General features: G+C 21.6%; 2 protein-coding genes and 1 long non-coding RNA gene across 11 annotated transcripts in view; 2 read left to right on the plus strand and 1 right to left on the minus strand.

Moving 5' to 3' along the window:
* Positions 1 to 234: 234 nt before the first annotated feature.
* Positions 235 to 1700, minus strand: LOC116185541. The gene is made up of 3 exons (XR_004150385.1): positions 1558 to 1700; positions 877 to 1086; positions 235 to 403 (listed from the first exon to the last, which is right to left on the minus strand). It is a non-coding gene; the product is annotated as an uncharacterized LOC116185541 (long non-coding RNA).
* Positions 1701 to 3831: 2131 nt separating this feature from the next.
* Positions 3832 to 14952, plus strand: LOC102676600 (synaptotagmin-1-like). Of its 7 annotated transcripts, none has more exons than XM_006615008.2 (10): positions 3832 to 3896; positions 5323 to 5467; positions 10081 to 10215; positions 11504 to 11592; positions 11674 to 11805; positions 12841 to 13038; positions 13892 to 14044; positions 14251 to 14371; positions 14441 to 14613; positions 14689 to 14952. In XM_006615008.2, exons 2-10 carry the CDS (start codon positions 5326 to 5328, stop codon positions 14893 to 14895), a joined length of 1350 nt encoding a protein of 449 aa, XP_006615071.1. In that variant the 5' UTR covers positions 3832 to 3896; positions 5323 to 5325; the 3' UTR covers positions 14896 to 14952. The 7 variants fall into 7 exon arrangements, with proteins under 7 accessions (XP_006615071.1, XP_006615074.1, XP_006615068.1 ...); XM_006615011.2 differs by having other exon boundaries at positions 3870 to 3896; positions 10096 to 10215; XM_006615005.2 differs by lacking the exon at positions 3832 to 3896 and adding an exon at positions 4080 to 4819.
* Positions 14953 to 16459: 1507 nt separating this feature from the next.
* The window catches only part of LOC102677296 (mitogen-activated protein kinase-binding protein 1), a 150587-nt gene continuing 144542 nt past the window's right edge, over positions 16460 to 22504 (plus strand). For 2 of the 3 annotated variants that reach the window (XM_006615012.2, XM_031510134.1), the window contains exon 1: positions 16460 to 16625. The gene's annotated coding sequence lies outside the window, so the exon portion shown is untranslated. The remainder of the gene's footprint in view (positions 16626 to 22504) is intronic. The other variant, XM_006615013.2, reaches the window with a different exon arrangement.

Here is a 22504-nt window from a genome sequence, read left to right on the forward strand (position 1 = left end):
TAAAAAAATGTGCAAATATTTTTTTTAATTATTGCACAAAATAATTATTTTTAATAATTTAAAGTAGAATCTTCTATTTGGACATATTTTCTTTGAAATAAAAATAAATAAAAAGAATAATATAAAAATAATTATTTTAAAAAGAATAAAAAATAAATTTATTTAAAATAAAAATTTCCAAATAAATTCTAAAATCTTACCTGAAAAATAATTTTATTCAGATATCTCTTGATATCTCTTAATTGATAGAATTCAAAATAAAATATGATTGGCATATAGTTTCTTTCATTTTATGTATCATATTTCACAGTATCGTTGAATTTTATGCAATCTAGTTGCACAACTGTCAGCAGATCGGTATGTTTCATTCAAGAATAATGAATTTGAAATCGATATGCATAATCTTAATAATAAATGCATAATATTAATTAACTAATTAATTAATATAAATTATAATATTAATTCATAACGAATGATAAATCAATTAATTTTTTATTTAAAAATACTACAATATAATTTGATCAAATTTTTTCGCAAAAAAAAACAAAAGCCATAAAATCAATATTAAAATATTGAATAACATTAAATATTAAATATATTGAATATAAAAATTTATGAAAAGGAACAATTCAAATATATTTAATTTTTAAATAAAATATATCTATGAATGAGCAATCAATTTATTAATTTATTTATTTGCATATATAATCATCATAATTAGATCAAAATAATTTTTATTTAAATAATCATTTAAATAGTTTTTTTATTTATTATATTATTTTATTTTAAATAATATTTAAAATATAATATAATGAAAATATAATGTATTTTGAAAATAAATTATTTTAATATTTATTATTTTATTTAAATACTTACATATTCATTATTTGATTGCAATTATGAAAATAAAAATATATTTTCTTGCGATAAAATAATTTTTTTTTATGAATAGAATTTTTATTTTCAAAAGCCATTCTTCTTTTGTCTAGTAAGTAGTGTACGTTTTGTATTTTTTAACTTATACCTAACCTATTTCCTTTTATACTTTTTACATACTTCTCGATGTATTTGATGAAATCTGTATTTCTAGTGTAAAAAAAAGCTTTATTATTTGTTAAATATCTTTCTTTTTTTAATATTTAAAATAATCTAATATTTGATGAATAAATTATTTGAAAATAATTTATATCTTAATATCTCATTTATTTTTTTTATTTGAAATAATGATTTTAATTATTATTAGTTAATTAATTTCTTATTCGTTAATATTAATACGATTATTGATTAGTTTTTTAATATAATGTAAAAATTGTTTTTTAATCAAAGAAAAAAGTGTAACGAAACTTATTAAAGTTTGATTAACGATATATCCGGATGGAATCGAGAGTCAAGAAAGTCTCTTTTTAATGAGAATCTTTTTTCTTTTTAGAAATCTTTTTCTCGTATACATACCGATACAGTTGTAATTCAATAAATAACAAGATGAAGTAGAGCAACAAATATATGTAATAAAACTTGATCAGTGCAAACAAGTTCTAATTTAATTAAGCAACATACTTGAAAAACTTTTTCTCCGATGCAAAGGAAGTTGAAGTTGTTTCTTAAATATTGACATAAATTTTCCATTACTGAAAGTAGTTTGTCAAGTATAAGATTGATAGTTTGTCTACCATTGCTCAAATTACTATCAAAAGGAAATACTTATAACTATTTACTATTTTTTGTATTTTACATTGAAGATATGTTGGCAGCATTGGATAACATTGACACAATCAATGTTATGTTGATAATTATAAATTAGAATATAGATTTTAATTATGAATTAAAAATTTTTTAATATGATGCAAATAATTAAATAAAATTGTAAATATTAATAATTAATTATTTTATTTTAATTATGTGATATATTAATTATATGATATTAATTATATCGATAAATTAATTAATATAAAAATAAATTAATTATTCAAAAAAATAAATAAAAGTAAAAATAGAAAAGGAATAAATTTAAATGGATAAGAAATCTGGGTAAATAATAAAATAAATAAAATAAATCTAGATTAGTAATTTTAATTTAATACTATTTGTATTAAATTAAAATTGATGTGTCAATGTTATTTTCATTAGAAAGTAACATTGATAATTAATTAATTAATATATATATGATAAATAATTAATTAATATATATTATAAGACAGGAAAAGAATAGTAATTTTATATATTATACTTCTAATAATGATCAAGGATATAATGTTAAATTTAATAAAATTTAAAATTAATTACATTTTAAATAAATGTAAATGTTTTCGTTTTATTGTAAATTAAAAATATTATTTCTTATTTATTTTTATGATATTATATTACAATTGTTATATTTGTATTTATATTTATTTTATATTATATTTTTTTTTTGATATTTTATATTTCTTAATATAATATTTAATTAAAAATATTTCAAAATATTTTTTTTTGTATAATATATAATACCCAAAATAATCTTTGTATTCGATTGAATATAAATATAGTATATTTATCTTTTATATAACATTATTGCTAAGAATAATAAAGTTGCATTTTTTTTAAAAAGCTTTAAAAAAAAGCTTTAAAAAGCTTCGTTTTTTAATTATTGATAATTAAAAATCAATAAAATAAAAATATATGCAGGCATTTTTTTTATGAAATAAGTTGCTGTTTGTATATTATTGCGTTTGAAAATCACTACTTAACCTATATTTATTTTTTATTTTTCTTATTTTATTTTCAAAAATCAACTCTTAAATTTTTAAACACCTATAATCAAATATAAACAAAATAAACAATATACAAATACAAGTAGAGTCATTACTCGAATAAGACAAGACAATTCAAATAATTGTTAAAATATATGAATAAATAACTTCACAAAAGAAATTCACTAGCATCTCTCACTAGTATATTGTTTTTGATATAGTTTTGATAAAGATATTAATATTTAAAAAATTAAAGTATATTATTTTGATTCTTCAAAAAATGTTTTCTATTCTATATTTAAATCAAAATTTTTTAATCAAAATTGTAATGCGAGATTATTATCTTAATTTTGATGATTAGTTGATGATAGTTGATAATAATCAGTGTTAATTAATGAAAAATAGCTGATTATTTTTTTAATCGTTTGAAGAAACTTGCAAGATTAAAGGTTTTAAATAAAAATTAGTTATTTTTATAATTAATTAATTTTTATTAATTATTTTTTTTTAAATATAAATGTTTTCTTTAATGATTTCTATTATTATTACATATTTTTTTATATTATTATTAAAAACGTTCTGGAATTGAAATTATATATTATATACTTATAAGTTTCTCAATGAATTGCAAAATGCAAACATATCATTGGCCTATAAAAATACACATTCGTATAACTGAAACTACGCTCATTAAACATTAACTCGTTCGTATAAACGAGGTTCTACTATACCTAGTTACATAAAATTATAAATATAATAAAAAAAAATATTTATTATAAGGTGCTATTAAATTTTTAAACACGTTTTTTCGAAAACATAAAGTTTTTAATATTTATGTAGAAAGTCATTAATATATAAATTGTAATTATTTAATGTTATTCTGTTATGATACTTTCTTTAACACATTTAAATTAATAGAATTAAAATAAAATGATCAGAAAATTTATTAAACATTAATGAAAATTTGCCAAAAAATGCAAATATATATGTAGCGAAAAAAGTTTTGTTGAAAAATACATACAATAACATTGTCTATATGCGTTCTATCGTCAATGCTGTTAATTGTCCAAAACGTGGACACATGCATGAGACCATACATGTTATCAGTCGTAACCCACAGTTTCCTCGTTGAACGTTAAGGTTTACTACGTATAACGGTGTAATACGGTAAAATGTCTATCGAAAAAAACTCTTTCATTACTTTCTAAAATTTTGTCCTATTTTATTCGAAATATTAGATAAATAAATATAAATCCTTCAATTGTTTTCGTTCGAAATAATTATACATTTAGTGACGCATAATAGTTACATAAATCACATATTTAAATAAAAGATCAAAAAATATGTCTATGAAAATATCACTCGCGCATGATTCACACGCTTAGACACGTGGATCTTTTCCAAGAATGATGAATCAAATCTGGAAGAAATCGGATGAGTATCATCAAAATAATAGTTTTATTCATGTGTATTTAAATATTCCTTTTTCCATCGTTTATGGAATTAGAATTAAAAATTCTTCGTTGTTTGGGGCATTCGATGTTAGTATGCATTAAACGTAAGTCGTGCACTGCCAGCTACCGGCGGACTAGGCAGTGTCGTCGTAAGTTGGAGAGGGGCACGTAGATAGCACGTTACTCGTTCTTCGTTCTATGCAGTCGCGTGTAATATACGTTTGTCGTTCATCGGTAGTTGACGAGCGCGCTTGAAGTTGTTACTTTGGTTTGCGAAGGACATTACCGATTAGTCGTCCTTTCTCGGTTTACTTGTCGTTTTTTTCGATACAGCTCGTAAATGCTATCTAATTTAACCTAACATCATCAAACTTGTCTCACATCATGATACTGGCTCTTGGTCGAGTGAGTATTTCAAAAATTCGTCGAATATCGATCGAATTGCAAATTCGATACAAGATCGACGTCATAACTGCGAAAAAAAAAAGGAAGAGCAGACGGTGATTTTAAAAAGAAACGTTACATAGTTAGGATATGTGATGTTGAAAAGAAGCACAATCGTTGATATAGATAACGTTATTTATAACAGTTTTTCGCTAAAAACAGTGAACTTAACTTAAGATAAATGTTAATTCAGTTGATATTAGCCATATGCCATTTTTCTGGTGCATTCGATATATATGTTTCCTCCAACAGGTGCTTTATCCCGATACGGTTGAAAAACTACGCAAGTGCAACGAGTAAAGAGAGAAAAAAAAAAAAAAATTGAAGCGTAGTGGTTTCATTCGACTCAATGTGTACCTATATATATGTACTTCTCTGCATTAGGAATCCATTTTTTTCGAATGGATAAAAATGAGCGTAAAAAGCACAAGTGTTTTCTACTCGCATTAACATACCACATTTTTCGTATTCCTCTAACACAAGAATCGTATGGCAGATGAATATAATATAAAAATATGAATATGAAAAATGCAAATATGAATAATTTTCTTGTTTTTCATACGTCAATTATAGTGCTTTGAAAATGTGAAATATTTCAATTTATATATATAATATAAAATATAAATTAGAAAAATTAAAAATTGAAATAACGAAACAGATTTCAGTATATCTGTAGTAAGTTTGAACATTTGCAGTGAATGGTGGACAATGAATTTTTTGGCCCATGGGGCCAAATACTCATCATAGTTGTGATAGCATTGATCGTCATTGTTATCTTGCTCGTGATCGCCTGTTATCTAATACCAGGATGCCATGGATACGAATACATTAGGAAACGAAGTAAGTTTTATTATATATGATGAATTATTAAATTATACATTGAATAAACTTGTTAATTTATTGAAGATATTAATTTAATACCATATATAATTCGTTGCAAACTAATTGATCATTGTTATTAATAAATAGTGCTTCTATTTATTTGCAAATTGTTACAAAAATATAATTAGATCATTTATGTATATGAATATTATTTAATTCATTATAAATCATTTATTATGAAATTAATATTAATCTATTTTTTTATATTGAAATATTTAAGATTTTTTTTTAAGATTAGTTTTATTGATTTTATTTTTATTGATTCAAATTCATATTAGAAATGGGACATAAAACTTTATCTAATCTTTAACTAATTAAGTTTTGAAATTCTTCAAAATTTAAAAAGTTCTTGAACTTCAAATCTTTTCGCAATTTTTGTAATTCAATATACTCGAAAGATGAAAAATAAGTTAGATAGGATTTTCTAATCTGAAAAAGATTCATTTGTAATAATTTTAAGAAAATTAGCATAATTTGTTAAATACGTATAATAATTCAAAAATAATCATGTGAATCTATTCTTTTATTAGGTTCTCAGTTTTATTCTAATTTTCTTATTTTAAATTTTTTGTAATTTTATTATAGTCAAAGAAAATACTTCTTTTTAAAAATCATTTGAAAAGCGTTTAACATAAACGCTATACAAGTTTTAATTTCCAATGCGAGAAAATTCTGTTGTTTGCAATCATTCAGTTGAATTCCAACGGCTTAAAGTGTGTCATTTGTTACAAATCCCTCCAAATATAGAGCGAAATTCTACGTGGTGGTAACCTTTGTCCTACTCGTAACACAAGAATTCTTTTAACGCGATATTATTTATGATTTATCGATATCATTAAATTGGAAATATTTCAGTTAATAGTATTATAATTACTAATTCAATTGTTAACATTTCCAAAACTCTATCAATTTGATTAATTACCAAAATGATATTGAATAGTAACAAATATTTTATTTGGGATTCAAATAAAAAAATAAGTAATTAAATTAAAAATTTATATAAATACTTTAATTTTGTTAATTCATTTATATCATTTTTTTCATAATCATTTTTTGTATGATGAATATATTCATCATTATTCTAGAAATGATTATTTTCTCGATAATGAGATAAATTTTTAAAAATTTAATAAGTAAGTCTCAATTGATATTTTTATTTAACTACTAAATTTTGTGTTTTTTTTTTTTATTTTTAGAATATATTTCAACCTTTCATAGATATTCCACCAATATATTAATATTCTGATTGTATCTAATAAATTATTATATCAATATTAGATTAAGATCAATATTAAATTATATCTATATTAGATCTCTTTTTGAAAGAAACGACAGTCTACATTTTACATCTTCTTTAATTGTAAAATTAAAATTAATCGAGCAGAATATGATTATATTTGATATTATTAATTTATTAAATTAATTTAATTTAATTAAATGAAAATCACTCATGATATACATATGTAATTAATATATATATGTATAATTAATATAATAATATATAAATATAAAAGAATAATTAATAATTAATTTTTCATAAATTTTAATGCAAAAAATACTTTCAAATTAATCAAAAACTTTTAATTCACTAAATGTTTATTAAATAGACTGTTTCATTAGCTATTTAAATTTATGTAAGGCAATTGGTACTACTCGTCTTTGTGTTGATTAAACGCGTCTGGCAACTAAGCTAAATAGTAATATTTAATTTTCTCGACACGTTTAAGAACTCTACTTCCGTGCACACGTGCTTGTAGATGAAACGCGTGCCGAGAAAAAATAATTTTGTCTATATATATACACTTTTGATATCTTTCGAGCCCTTTGATACGCATGCGCTCTTTAATATCTTGATAATCGCTCGGTTTACCGGATGCTCGCGTTTGTCCACTCGCGGAACGATGCTTGATGCGTTACGATTACTATGTAGAACAGTGATTTTTCACACGCGTTTAGACATAAAAAACTAAAATGATAAAAATGCGGGAATTATTCAAAAAACTATTCTTTTCTTGTGTGCATATCGGTGATTATTAAAGTGCGTCTATATTTAAATGGATCTATTTATTTAATAACTATTCTGGAATTGTCGAGATTAGGATAAAAAAAACGTATATTCTATACACATTGAATAAACAGTTTATTTAATGAATATTTAGCGATGATTTTAAAGTTGAAAACACTTTGTAGATATTTTTTAATTGTTTTTGTATTAAGATTTATAAAGAATTGATATTATTAAAAATTATTATTTTTCTATATTAATTATTATTTTTATGGATAAATTATTAAAAAATGAAATAATATTAATCGAAATATAAAAAAAACTTTATTGCATTATAATAAATTTTTTATAATATGAAACTTAATATTTTTAGTACTAATATAATGAAATCTTTATTTGATTATATTCTAATTATTGTTTTTTAGCATTTTCTATAATAAAAATGAATAAATTACATTGTTTCACGAATTTAATATAATATAATATAATATTTTCAAATATCTTTTATATTTTGATATATTATTTTAATGATTTATTTAGATAAATAAAAGTTTTATCTGAGAAATATCATAATTTAATTATATATCTCTTTTCTATTTTTTTAAAAATTCATTGATTGTTCAATTAATGAAAAAAAAACTACTGTAACTGGGTCATTTTACTTATTATATTGAAATCAAAATTACTAATATTAAATTTATAAATTATTTATGGTTTTTACATATATGTATGTTACCTACTTGCAATATTAATCGCTAAAATTATGTTTACATTAATAAATTTGTGAAAATTTAATTTGTGCAAATAAACTAAGTCTAAATAAGAAATTTAAATAAGAAATTGCATTGCTCCATTGTTTATTTTTATCTCTCTTAGATATATAACAATAATAACAAAATTATAATTAAAATTATAATAATATATAAATTATAATTATAATATACAAATCACTGTATAACCTCGTATCAAATAACGATAAACAACAGTAATATAACATGAAGATATGTATATTTTAAATATTTTAATTATTTACATTAGAGCACAATTTTTTTCATCTGAAACAATATTTATACAACGAAAAGCTGTGCCTTCTCTGAAAGGAAGGAAACTTAAATTCCTGCATCGTGAATCGTGCATATACGTAGTTGATACATTACGCCATTGTTCGCACAGTTATATTTATACACACGTGCAAACGATGTTTCCTTCGTTTCCTCCACGATATTACGTAATTAGGTATGTCATCCTGCAAACTAACTGCATATAACTTTCCGAGCATCTATGGAAACGTCCATCCACACAGCATCAAAAAATTATCTTCTTAAAAAATTTCAAATGTTTATGCACAATAAATGTGCAAAAAGCATAACATAATATATCAATATTAAAGTTTTAATGATTATATTATAATATCGATATATTATTGATATTTTTTGATATATCGATAATATCGTTAATGATAATTTGAATATATTGAAGATCAATGAAATATCGATTCAATGAAATCGATCTTTATCTTATAATTCATTTCTTATCGATATTTTAATCGATATATTATCGACAATAATCATCGACAACATGAATTATCGACAACATATCAATATTATAGATATTTATCGATAATAATATCGATAATCATAATTCTTATTTATGGATAAAAAAGTATTATTTATTATATTATTTATTATAAAAGTATTATAAGTAATATTAGCTATAATTATAATTAATATATAATATTATCTCAGTCATCATTAATAATAATATATGTATAATTATTATGATATTATAATACAATTACAATGAATTATAATTACAATAAATGAATATTTTTTCGAAATTCAATGATGCATTGATGATAGTGAAAATTAATTTACACATAAAAATTTGCATGTTACATGATATTATTATATATTTTTTTCGTATTTTATTCTTGTAAATTTAATGATAAATACTTTGTTCATTATTTTCATTATTTAATTATTATGTTTTTATATATACAATTTTTATTAAAGTCAGAATAATGAATTTCCTTACGCAATAATACAACTTAAATAATTGACTTCCATGTATCTTCCAACTGAATCTTTCATGTATAATCATTATTATGATTATTTTTATTATTTGAAAGTTATATAAATCTGATTTACTATAATATTATTATATTATATTATAATTTTATAATATTTATAATAATATTATAAATTTTTTATCTTTTTACTTCTTGTGCGAGATGTAAATTTATATAATGTAAAATAATATAACATTGATGACAATATAAAAATAACAATTTTTAAAGTAGAACAAAGAAAATGATTTTTAACTCATATTTTTGATAAAATGAATATAGAAGATAAAAAAATCTATTTATAATGATTTTTTGAAAATATTTAAAAATTGAGAATGAAATATGGGTGTCTATCATCATAAGATGTTTTATACGTAATAATAATATTTTAATTGTTAGAATTGTAGAAATTAGATCATAATATATTTAAATAATGTATAGTACATTAATTACTAAAATATAAGATAATTAATTTTTAGAAATTGCATAATCAAAGCCAAGAACAATTTTTTGCAGAAAGAGAAGCAAAAAGTGTGCCATTATGTTTGAAAGGCAAACAAAATGAAAATGTGAAGTTGAATGATGTCAGCTATAGATCTTGGAGATTGGGCAGTCTCTACGAAGGCAGCAGCAATGGTAAAATTATATAAAATAGTAAAATTATATTTTATATAATATTGTTAAAAGTTTTGGTATATACATACTAATATATTAAATATTTTCAAATTTTCATTTTTTTATCAAAATAAAAAATGCCTTGTTAATTGTCGCACTGTTTATTCATTTCATCAACTATCGTAGATTTATATCCAGCAATTGGAACTTCAAGTTTTTGAGACATACATATTTCTTTGAACTTTTAAAATTTCCGAGCATTAAATAGCATCATAATAAATTATTTTATTTTTTATATTGTTTCTAATTATTTTCTTTCTTTGATCGAAACATTTTTATTAAAATATATTAATTTCTATTTTTCATATAACATATAAGTAAAATCATAAAAAATGCAATTGGGCATTATAGTTATATTCAATATATGTATGATAAATATGTAAAATAGTATTATAACAGGCAAATAAAATAACCGAAATCTTAATATAAGAATTTTTATATTTATAGTTTTATTGATAAGTATTAATTAAAATTTGACTCATAATTTTAGTATAAAATTAAAAATAAAAAAAAAACAAAATTAAAATTATTGCAATTAATTGATCAATTTAATTGATTGTTATTAATAATTCTTTCATTTGTATTTTATTAATAGTTCTATTAATATATATGTATAATATATATATTATATATATAATTTTATAAATATATATATAAATATTATAAATATATATTATAAATATATATATTATAAAAATATATATATTTATAATATATATTATACATTATATACATTATATGTATAATATTTTATACATTTGAAACTTAACTATAAGAAAATAAATAAACTTAACTATAAGTAAATATTTAAATTTAATATTAAATTAAAAACAAAACACATAATTTGTTTGTTTATAATAGAATAATTGATAAAATAATATTGAATTTTTAAATTGACATAAAATAAGTATAAATATTGTTCAACAATATGTTTAGTCACTTATCTTCGAATTAGTTTTACAAATTTATAAAATTGTTTATTTCATATGCAGTGATCTAATATGATGTAAAATGCAAATATTTTTTGTAGTTATATATTTATAGTTATACATATTATTATGTTATTATAGTTATATGTTATAATTATAGTTATAATTATAGCTTATAATTCCATTTCAAAAATCTATTTTCTTTAATCCTAATCTTAATTATCATTATTTACTTCCAATATCACTAATTAATTATCACTTACTAATTTGAAAATAACTAATATGACATTTATTTCATGATATTAATAAATATTACACAGGTACAATCGATGAGAATGCAAGTCCAAACGAGAATTCCTATAATTCCAGCAACGCTCAGTTTGGTTTCACTGATACCTCGTCCACCCTGGTAAGTGCCGTTACCCGTGCTAAATTTCATTTTAATTACGTGAGCTCCCTCGTTAACTTATTCAAGTGTGACACATTACAGAACTTGGTGCAGAAGGATAAGCAAAAAGCCGAGAAAAAACAAAAAGAATTCCCCACTGAATTGACAATAAGCTTACAGTATCTGCCGCCTTACGATGAGACTATTACCGGAAAACTCGTTATCGGTGTCGAGGTATTATTTTTGATCTGATCGTTATTTTATATTATTTCAGAATGAAAATCGAATTATGAATCTCTAATGAATCGATTACTGTAAAGATTTCTTACAATTTATAATGATAATATGGAATATATATATATATATATATATAAATAAAAATATGTATGTGTGGTAAAAGCATCAACTCATTGTCATTAAATGTATACATTTATTAGTTAATATATATACACTAATTTAATGTAAGTATATTCATAATTAATCAAATGTAAACTTTGATTAATGAATACATATATTTTTAGATCTGATTTAAAATAATAAAAATATACGTAAAATAAAATGCCATGATATGATTGGCTGATGTATTGCGTATATTTTGTTCCTTCAATTAAGTGTGATGTATGTTGACATATATATACATAACGAACAATCATTGTAATTATCATTATATATGTATATAATGATAATATATATAATATTATATATATATAATATAATGATAATTACAATGATTGTTCGTTCGATTCGAATTGATTCAATATTGGAAGGAAAATAACTTATTAAAGTAATAATGTTGATTATCAGGAAAAAATCTATTAAAAATAATTCAGTAACTTAAAGATATTATTTAGATTTGTTTTAATTTTAATTGATATTTTTAATCTGTTCAAAAAAACTTATGCATTGTATATGTAAATATATATTTATTAGGAATAGTAAATATTTTTATATTGAGTTAATATTTTTACTAAAATTTTAGATAAATGATTATTAGATAAATGAATATCGAATAGTATATATATAACTATACATTTATTATATTTTAAATCTTTATTATAACATATATAGTGTTCCAAAAATGTACATAATTTAACTGCAGATTCAGACGTGAAGTAATTTCAATCAATTTTTTTCTTTGCAAAAATTGTTATATAAGAACTGATTATTACTGTCTTTTATGTATTAATAAGATATAGCATTATTGAATTGAAAATATTTATCCTTATATTTTTTTACTAAACTCAAACTTAAGAATTCAATGATGTACAGGCATTATCCGGTCTTCCTCCAAAGCAATACAATTGCACGTTAGAGCCATACGTGACACTAAACATTGCGAAGCAATCGTGGAATCATAGGAAACGACAAAGGTTACATAGTTTTCGAACAAGGAGTATTAAGCATACAGCGAGTCCCATTTTTAAAGAGGCGTTCGGTGTAGCGAACGTAAGTCCTCAGGAAGTTAAGGTATATATAATTTTGTACTAAATTTATTTTATTATTATTGTATTTAACTATCTACACAAGATTTTCATAGTTTATATACAGAAATATTGTATGTGCTTTTTGGATATATTTTTGATCAAAACGAATTTTAAAATTCAATATTTCCTCATTAAATGAATTTTGAATTGTATATAAATTGTTTTGTTAATTAATAATTAATAAATTGTTAATTACCAACTGGATATTGCTGAATGATTATTCTGTATATTAAAAATTATAAAAAATATATTATAATATATAGGGTATTAATATATTTTGTGAAATATCTTTAAAAAGTTAATATATTTATGAAATATCTTTAGAAAGTTGATTTTAAAGATTTTATAAACATAAGAAATTCATATAAAAATATCATTTATATTTAGTTTTATATATATATAATATAAATTAAAATTATTTAATCAGTAATATTGTTATATATTTGTTATTTGCAAAATTATAATAATAATTCAATAATAATATTTATTTTTAGAAAGTGAACATATTATATTTAATCAAAAAAATATAATATTTATTTATAAATCAATGAAAATAACTAAATAGCAATTATTACATTTGAAAATATAAATCAAATAAATGAAAAATCATATAAAATAGAATAAGCATTTTTAATATGTTTTTTTTAAAAGTATTTTTAATTATGTTTATAAATAAAAAAATTGAAGAAATAAACAGCATAAAGAAGCAATTATTTTAGTTAAAAATATTATAGATGTGTAGTTTAAAGTAAATATAATATTTATACATTAAGCTACCTATGCATGCTATATTTATTATGCTATACTAATTATATCTAGCTCATTTTTTTTTCTAGGAATGGATTCTCGACTTTATGGCATACGATCATGACAGATATGCTAATGACACGGAATTGTGCAGCTTGAAAGTATCCATGAAGGAAATGAAACACGTTCTACAAAGCCCGGAAATTCATATGTTCAATTTCAGGATGAAACCATCTAATTTGGTATTGCTAAAAAATATATGTATTTTTTTATATATGTATGGTATTGCTAAAAAATATATGTATTGTATATTTCAATTTTTTTTACATATTTAATATAATAATAATATTTTTTTACATATTTTTTACATATTTATATTTAATATAAAAAAAATTAATAAAGAAATAAATAAAGATAATTATAAATAAATTATATTTCTATGTTACAGGAATTTGGAAACATTTTATTAGGTATAAGTTATTTACCTACAGCACAGAGACTAGCTATAAATGTAATGAAAGTACGTGATGTCAAGTTTACACCACCAGCATCGAGTTTAAACAATTTTAGTAAGCACTACATATAATTCACGTTTTCGCATTTTCTCTTCCACTTAAAAAGTTATTTGGAATTTTCAGATTTTTATGTCAGGATATTGATGCTCAATGGACGAACTGGACATCGAATAAAAAAAAAAAAGACTAAATCCGTCATTGCGAATTCACAAACAGAGTTCAACGAAACCTTGACATTTGATGTATTGTATAATCAATTAGACATTGTGCAATTTCTCGTCGTGCTTTGCAGCAAAGTGTGTATTAATTTTAATGATAATTTAAATAACAATGAATGAATTAAAATTTAGAATGATTGAAAAATATTTTAGGCTGCACCTCTTGATATTGTTGCGAGTATTATGGATCATCCGAGTGATAGTGAAGATTCGTTAACATCAATTCAGAAATCAAATAATATTTATGTCGGTAAGGTTGCGTTAGGAAAAGGAGTTAGAGGTTCGACAGAAAGATTACACTGGTTCTCTATACTTCAAAATCCTAGAAAATTAGTTACCGTATGGCATGTTCTAAAATAAATAACTAAATTGCGAATTTAAATTTTTATGAACATGACTACAATAATAAAATTAAAATGAAAATTTGTTTTATTTCTTAAATATCATAATATATAGTTTAGATTGAGTTTTTTTTTTTTGCATATCGCGTGCATTTTATAAATTTCCAAAGTCTAATAATAACTGAAATCTTATCGATATTAAAGGGATAATAGCAGAAATGTAAAAGATAATTCAACGTTATTGCTCAATTTGTATATGAATAACATCATTGTTGATATCATTTGAAAATGATACCATTATTGTTATTGAAATTATAATAAATTTGATAATATTATAAAGTAACATTATGTTTACTTTTAAATATTATTAAATATATTATTAAATAAAACTGTAAAATTCCATAATATATGTTACTATTCCTAGTGAAAAATTTCCGGTCAAAAATAACATGAAATTCTTTATAAATATTCTAGTTTTTGAAATGTAAAATACTATGATATAAATATAAAATATGTATTTATGAAGAAATTCAAATTATTCTTTTAAATATTTATAATTATTTAATATCTTATGATGTTTTTAATTATAACTTTAATGATATCAAAATTATTAATTGTTTTTTTTGTTTTTTTACTTTTTTCTTCTCAATAATAAATAATTTAATTATTCTTATCTATTTGCTTTTGAATCAATTTAATATTTGTATTTTATATTTATATCATAGTATTTTAAAATTCAAAAACTATAGTATTTTTTAAAAAATTTTGAATTTGTTTGAAAACTTTTTATCAGGAAGTATTAGGTTTTTAGTAATAATTAATATTATATACTGAATAATTAATATTATATTTTTTTATAAACATTTTTTTTTGGATAAATTTATTTACAGTTAAACGGTGCCATATATAGGCGATTAATATTTCAAGAAATATATACAATTCAGATCAAAAATAAATTGCAAAAAGTATGAAAATCTTATTCATTCGCTTAGTTTATTTCAAAGTACCTGAATTTTAAATTTTTGTTGATTTAATTATTTTTGATGCTAATTTCAGTACAAATTTTTAATATTCAATATCATATTAGTTTCAAAACATATTAATTTTTAATAAATAGTTTATTGATTCATAAAAATATTGTTATATTTTGGGCAATAATGTTAAATTAAATATTATATGTAAGAATGTATAAAATATATTTCTATATTTATTTCATAATTTAATAATAATATTTGCGTATAAAATCGCAACCAAAGATTATGAAAATTGTAAATTTTATAAATATTGTGGTGTTTTGTTAATATGAATTGTTAATTGAATGTTATTTAAAATTAAATAGAATAAATAATATATATCAATTAATTATATTTATTTAATCGGTATATATATTCTATAATTATGTATAATGAGTTTAATATTTATCTTATCGTTTTAAACTTTCATTTAATTATATAAGAAAACAGAGAGAAAAGAATATATTTAAAATTTGGCGCGATTAAGCATGCTAACTAAATAGTTCCGATATCGTTAGTAGAGGGCAGGAATGTCGCTTTAGTTCGTCTCGTAGCAACGTCGAAGAGAAGTACCCGGCCAGTTAGCTTCAGTCTGTTTTCTGACTTTGTGAGTGTGTTGTGTTCGTCTTCGTCGTGTTCAAATTATTTCGTTATCCCTTTGTCTGTTGTGAGTTTAGTTCTATCCATTGCCTAAAAAAAGTGTATCGTGTACGAAAAACTGGACATTTATCGAATGGTAAGTAATTAAATTATTAAATTATATCAACATCCTGCTCGGTTTCCTGCAAGTCAGAGAGCGTTACGTTGGAAATGTAACCTCCAAAGGCGCTCGAGGTCCTTCCACGTAGAACGATATATATTTGATGTAGCTATCTTTCTCGAATTTTGTTGTCGCGTCGGTATCGCAACGCGTTATCGATGATTTAGTAATATATAATATGATAATAATCAGCAACCGGTTTTATAAATCGCGTAATTTGTGCTTGAAAAGGACGAAATATATACATATATACATACATATATATATATATACATATATAATAACCGTTTCTCGCGGTAATGTCAACCGTTTTTGAAAATCGCCCAATAGCAACGCTTAGATTCTCCGTTTAAGATACTTGAAAATTCTTAATTGTCGAAGGCCATATTTTCCGGAAAAATTAATTCTCTTACGATCAAATTGATGCAACGCTTCGATAACATTGTTTGTAAGCAGAAATTTTCATAATTCACTAAAACCATTTCGTCTTGGAATGATTCGTCTTTTCTATTCATTGTGCTGTGCTATCAGATTATAAAAAAGAATAAATATGTCCATTACTTGCAGTATCAATTTTCAGTTTGATCTGCTGGTCCGTCGGCCACATCGCTACCCTCTGTTCGTTTTACTGTAACTAAAATGAATTTAGAGATGAAGCCGCCCTAGGCGTCGGTTCGTCCATAATCCCTTTTTCTTCTGTTACTTCCCGCCATATCATTTTATGGATTCTTTTCGAAAACATTTCGCAATGGTTTACTGTACGATATTGTGTACACACTTTCGCAGTAATCTTAATCAGGCATTTAAGATTGCTGTCAGTAACGAGACAGTGTCAAGGAAAATTACGACATAATCGGATGCCGTTATCGAAATTGCGTGCAATTAACGTGCTTCTGAATGGTTAGTAAACTTATATTAATTTACTATAACGATTCATGCGTATGATGCATTCTCTATTCGATTACACGGAGATTTACAAATAATATATATGAATATTTAATGTATATAGTTCGTGAATTAATCGTATATAAATACAAGTGTACATTTTTTAAATATCATAAACTATTAAAGCATTAAAAAATATGAAGTGGAACAAAAAATAAACATAGAATCATTTTTTTTTAAATTTATTGTGAATATGAAAAATTATATTGTGTTGTAGTAGGCATTTGATTTTTCATGCATTGCAAATCAAGTTGATTTTATTTATTTATTTTCGAATATAGCTATCGGTTTTTGTTTATATTTATAAAAAAAGAATTAACGATCAAAATTTTTTCAATATACATATTTATATATATATATGTAAATGCATAGTGTGGCAATATACTTTTTACAAATTAATGATTTTTCAATTTCAAAAACGAGATTTTGCGTTCAAATACTTTTATGTATATATTATGCGAAGATCATCTTATAGTTTATGACAAAAAAAATAATTCGTGATTCTCTATATTTTTAAGAGCGTATATAGTTAATACCTGATGAGAATCATTTAGTTTAAGGACACTGTTGACGATTGATGCCGAAGAGTATCGGCCAGGTAACTTGATATTGCATGTACTATAGATATTCGAACGCGGTACATGTTTAAAGACTACTTATATCGTTCCTAGAAATTTACTTAACGATGCTGCAGCAAATTTATACATGCTGCAATTGCAATTGAGTATATGTAGCAGTTAATAAATATATAAATGTATAAATATTTTATCATAGTGTGTTGTTTAATATTTAATATTAATTAATATTTTCTTTGAATTCTTTAAAAAAATTATAATTTAACTTTTACATATTTACACGCTTTCGTAGAATTATATACTTATTTATGAACATACTTTTACTAATTAATGTAAATGTTTGCTAACATACTTCGTATTTAACAATATCTTTTTTTATCAAAATTATTCTAAATTTATTCCAAAAAAAATATAGATATTGGAATATAAATGTATAAATTTGTTATATTTTTCGCTTTTACTACGATGTCAGTATAAATAGTCATATATTTGTATAAATTGATATTTTTATTTGCAATTTAAATTACAAATATATTTCATTTTCCAGTTTTTTCTAATAAACTAAATGATTCATAATAGTATTCAAAATAAGAAATAATATTTGTATAAAATCATATTATATCAACTATGTTAAATAAAATTTGAAATAATTTATTGTTATAAGGATCAAAAATCAAAATTATTGCTGTTCAAAATAATTATTTGAAGAATATTTAACAAGTATTTAAATTATATATTTTTCAATATAAACGTAAAATTAATTAATTAAAATAAATATTTTGTTTATTACAATGTAATATGTAATGAAATATATAAATATCATTATATCATATTATCATTATCGATTTTAATTTTCACATTAAAATTTCAATCACATTAAAATTAAATATTTTAAATATATATTGTTATAAAAAATAATTTCTATACTTCCTATTTGAATTTTTCCATAAAATAATTTGAATTTTTAATTTGGAAATTATTTCTAATGAATGCGATATATTTCACATGCGATTATAACAACGATAATGAAAAATTTGATGAAAAAAAATCAGTAAGTCAAAGATACAAATATATCTTCAAAATAGAAATATTGCATAAAATGTTATTAACAAATTGCATCGAGATATTTTTATACAAAAAGACTAGACTTTTTAGAAATGCATCTTATTTTTTATTTCAAATATTATTATAGAATTATTTGTTATATATTTTACATCAATAAAATAAAACTTTATAATTTAATAATTTTATAGTTACAGGATTACAAAATTTTATAGTAAGAGGATTACAAAAAGAAAAACTCGTCAGTTTTGTGTGGTTAATAATGGAAATTGAATTTGCAAAGAATGATTGACAGTGGTGTCACGCGTGTTTCTGTCCAGAATGCTCGATTTCCCATAGGTTTTTCAGAGCTGCATGCATTTTTTCGGACGACCAGTTAAACTATCCAACAGGCGGTCGTATTTCATTGTCATGCAAATGATTTTTGCGTAATCACGAAAGCGATCCAGACGTGCCCGTTTTGTACACAGATCTGTGTGCCGTACACGTGCATGGGAAAAAGATACCGGAATGTCCACGCGTCCCTCGATCTTTTCTCGGCGTATTTCAATTCTCTGCTTCGCTTCTGGCCACTTTCCTTTTCCTGCTACCACTCGCATCCTAATCCTTCCCCGCCATATTGGCACGTGACTTCCTGGAAAGCAATTGTTTAAATGGCGCACGTTGCAAAAGTTTTTCTTATTATTAATTCTAATTATTCTATTATTTTCTTATTATTTTTCTTATTATTAATTCTAATTATTCTAAATATTTTAATGATATTGTAAGAAGTTACGATGAAATTTCAAGTATTAATTAAACGTTTTTCTCTTCTACTATTCTTTGATTGAAATGTATTTTGATGAAAGGAAATGGAAAAAAAAAGGGAATATGTTGAAGAATATATTAATATTTATATATAAGATTTGATAATTATTAATAAAATTTAGTTTTATAGATTTTTTGTACAAAGATTATCAGTTTTATACAATTCTAACAGTAATTAATTATGAATATTTTAAAATATTATAATTATATTTATTCAATATTTAATTATATTTAATTATTATAATATTTAATTATATTTATTCAGTAAAAAATGTAAAAAATATTTATTATATATTTAAACTTTATAAAAAGTTTATATAAAGTTTTTTATAGAAAATATCTAGTAAAAAATATTTAATTTTTTATAAAAACATGAATGAAAATATTTAAAATAATAGAAATAAATAAACAATAAATATTCATATAACTATTTTTCGTTATTTGTGATATAAATTTTTTAATTTAAACATTTAATTTAATTCCAATAAGAAGCAAAAATTTAAAATATAGTGATATATGCGCAATATATAAATACATATTATATTTATTTGTACATATATATATATATATATGCCAAACCAAAAATATACAATAAATAATAATAAAACATGTTCCCTTTTTTGTTACTACAAGTCAGTGATCTTTTGTATATCTCTATCTTTTTATATTATATTATTTTTTTTATATTATTTTCATATTATATAATATGATATTTTCTTTCTTTATTATAAAATTTATTATATTTTTTCTTTTATTATAAAATTTAAATTATAAAATTTATATTATAAATTCAATGAAATGTGACTATATGAATATATATATATTTTTTGCTATTTTCATTTATGTTTATTAGAAATGAATCGAAATCTGATTTTTTAATCAGAAATTTGATGCAATTTTGAACCTTTTAAAATTTAAAAAATACATATTTTTTTTATATTTTCTGTTTTCCTCTTTAACTATTTTGTAAAAAATATAAATCTTAGCAAATTTGGATTTTTGAAATTTTTACAATAATCTTCTAATTAAAAAATTTTTTAAATTATTTCACCTATATTTTTTTATGGATTCTTATTAATGAAAATTAAAATCTAAAATTTAAACACAAATGCAATTATTTATATAAAATGTTTTAGTCAAAAATTGAAAATTTAAAAATTTCTTATTTTTTTTTTTAATATTTTTTACAAAAGTTTAAAAATATATATATATTTAATTATATATGTATTATTTAATAAATTTAATTATACAATAATCAGTTAATATCATAATTAATCAATTGATGCAAATAGTTTCTATATTCACTGTCCTGAATCTGAATCAAAGAAAGTTAAATTGAGAATAAATAGGAAGAAAAAGTTTTCAAAGTTAGGGAAAATTTATTGAATCTGAAGTTCCTTAACTCAAACTGGAGCAACTTTTCAATTCGTATTTAAAGTTGTTCGATTCTCGATTAGTCTTCTAACGAAGTCTTATAGTTTGTTAAATGAAAAAAGTTGTCGTTTCTGTTTAGCCTATGTTCTATTCGATAAACATATGGCATAAAGGAAAGCGAGTGGGAATACTCCCATAGGGATATCAGCTGTTTCCTTTTCGATCGTTGAATGTCATTGAATTCCTTGCAATTTTTCCATCGATCTTGTTCATCTCCTTTTTGTACTGAAATCGAAAAAAGCATATTTGCCATTAAAAGAATAATAATAGTTATTAAATATTATAATAATAGTATATAAAAAAATAAAAAAAGATAAAGTTATCTTAATTATTGCTATAGATAATAATAATGTAAAAGTAATAATATTCTAGTTAATAACCTAGCAATTAATCAATCTATTATTCTAAATTATATACTACATCATAAAATTATCCGAATAATCGAAGTATAAAAAAGGTTATGTCGCGCAAAAAATTGAAATATTAAGTAATAATATTTTTATTTTCAATCTTGAATTGATTCTGGACATTTGTTTGAGCAAATAATATTTTTGCAAATTCATTTTTTCACTCCAAGATTTAATAAATTTAATTTTCAAAAATAAGGGATTCATTTTTTTATTCCAAGATTTAATTTTCAAGAATAAGCAGGGATATCGACGGATGTTAAAGCAGGAAATAATCGAATGTTAAAATGAATATTATATATTTGTTATTAATCATGCAATTAAAAAACTTATATACTTTGAAATTATTAAAAATCTAATTATATTAGTTATATTAGTTGAATTAGCTATGCATGTAATTTTATTTATATTGTTTTATATTAATTATAGAGTTATCTATTAATATTCGATATATTTAAACTAGAGAGTTTTGTATATTTTGTTTTTTTAATTTTGTTTATTATTCGAATTATCGATTTTCTTAATTATTATTATTCTGAATTATTCTGTTGCATTCGAATACTTGGATTATCTGAATTATTAAATAATTAATATTTAATAATTTATTGTTAAATTTAATATTTAA

This window comes from Apis dorsata, unplaced genomic scaffold (assembly GCF_000469605.1).
Source record: "Apis dorsata unplaced genomic scaffold, Apis dorsata 1.3 scaffold_207, whole genome shotgun sequence".
NCBI classification, from domain to species: domain Eukaryota; kingdom Metazoa; phylum Arthropoda; class Insecta; order Hymenoptera; family Apidae; genus Apis; species Apis dorsata.

Excerpts from the sequence above, each read along its gene's own strand:
- LOC102676600 (XM_006615008.2), top strand. The coding sequence starts at position 5,326 with ATGGTGGACAATGAATTTTTTGGCCCATGGGGCCAAATACTCATCATA. Across the intron at positions 5,468-10,080 it reads CGAATACATTAGGAAACGAA|AACAATTTTTTGCAGAAAGA; the intron begins GTAAGTTTTATT and ends ATCAAAGCCAAG. Across the intron at positions 11,806-12,840 it reads AACTCGTTATCGGTGTCGAG|GCATTATCCGGTCTTCCTCC; the intron begins GTATTATTTTTG and ends AATGATGTACAG.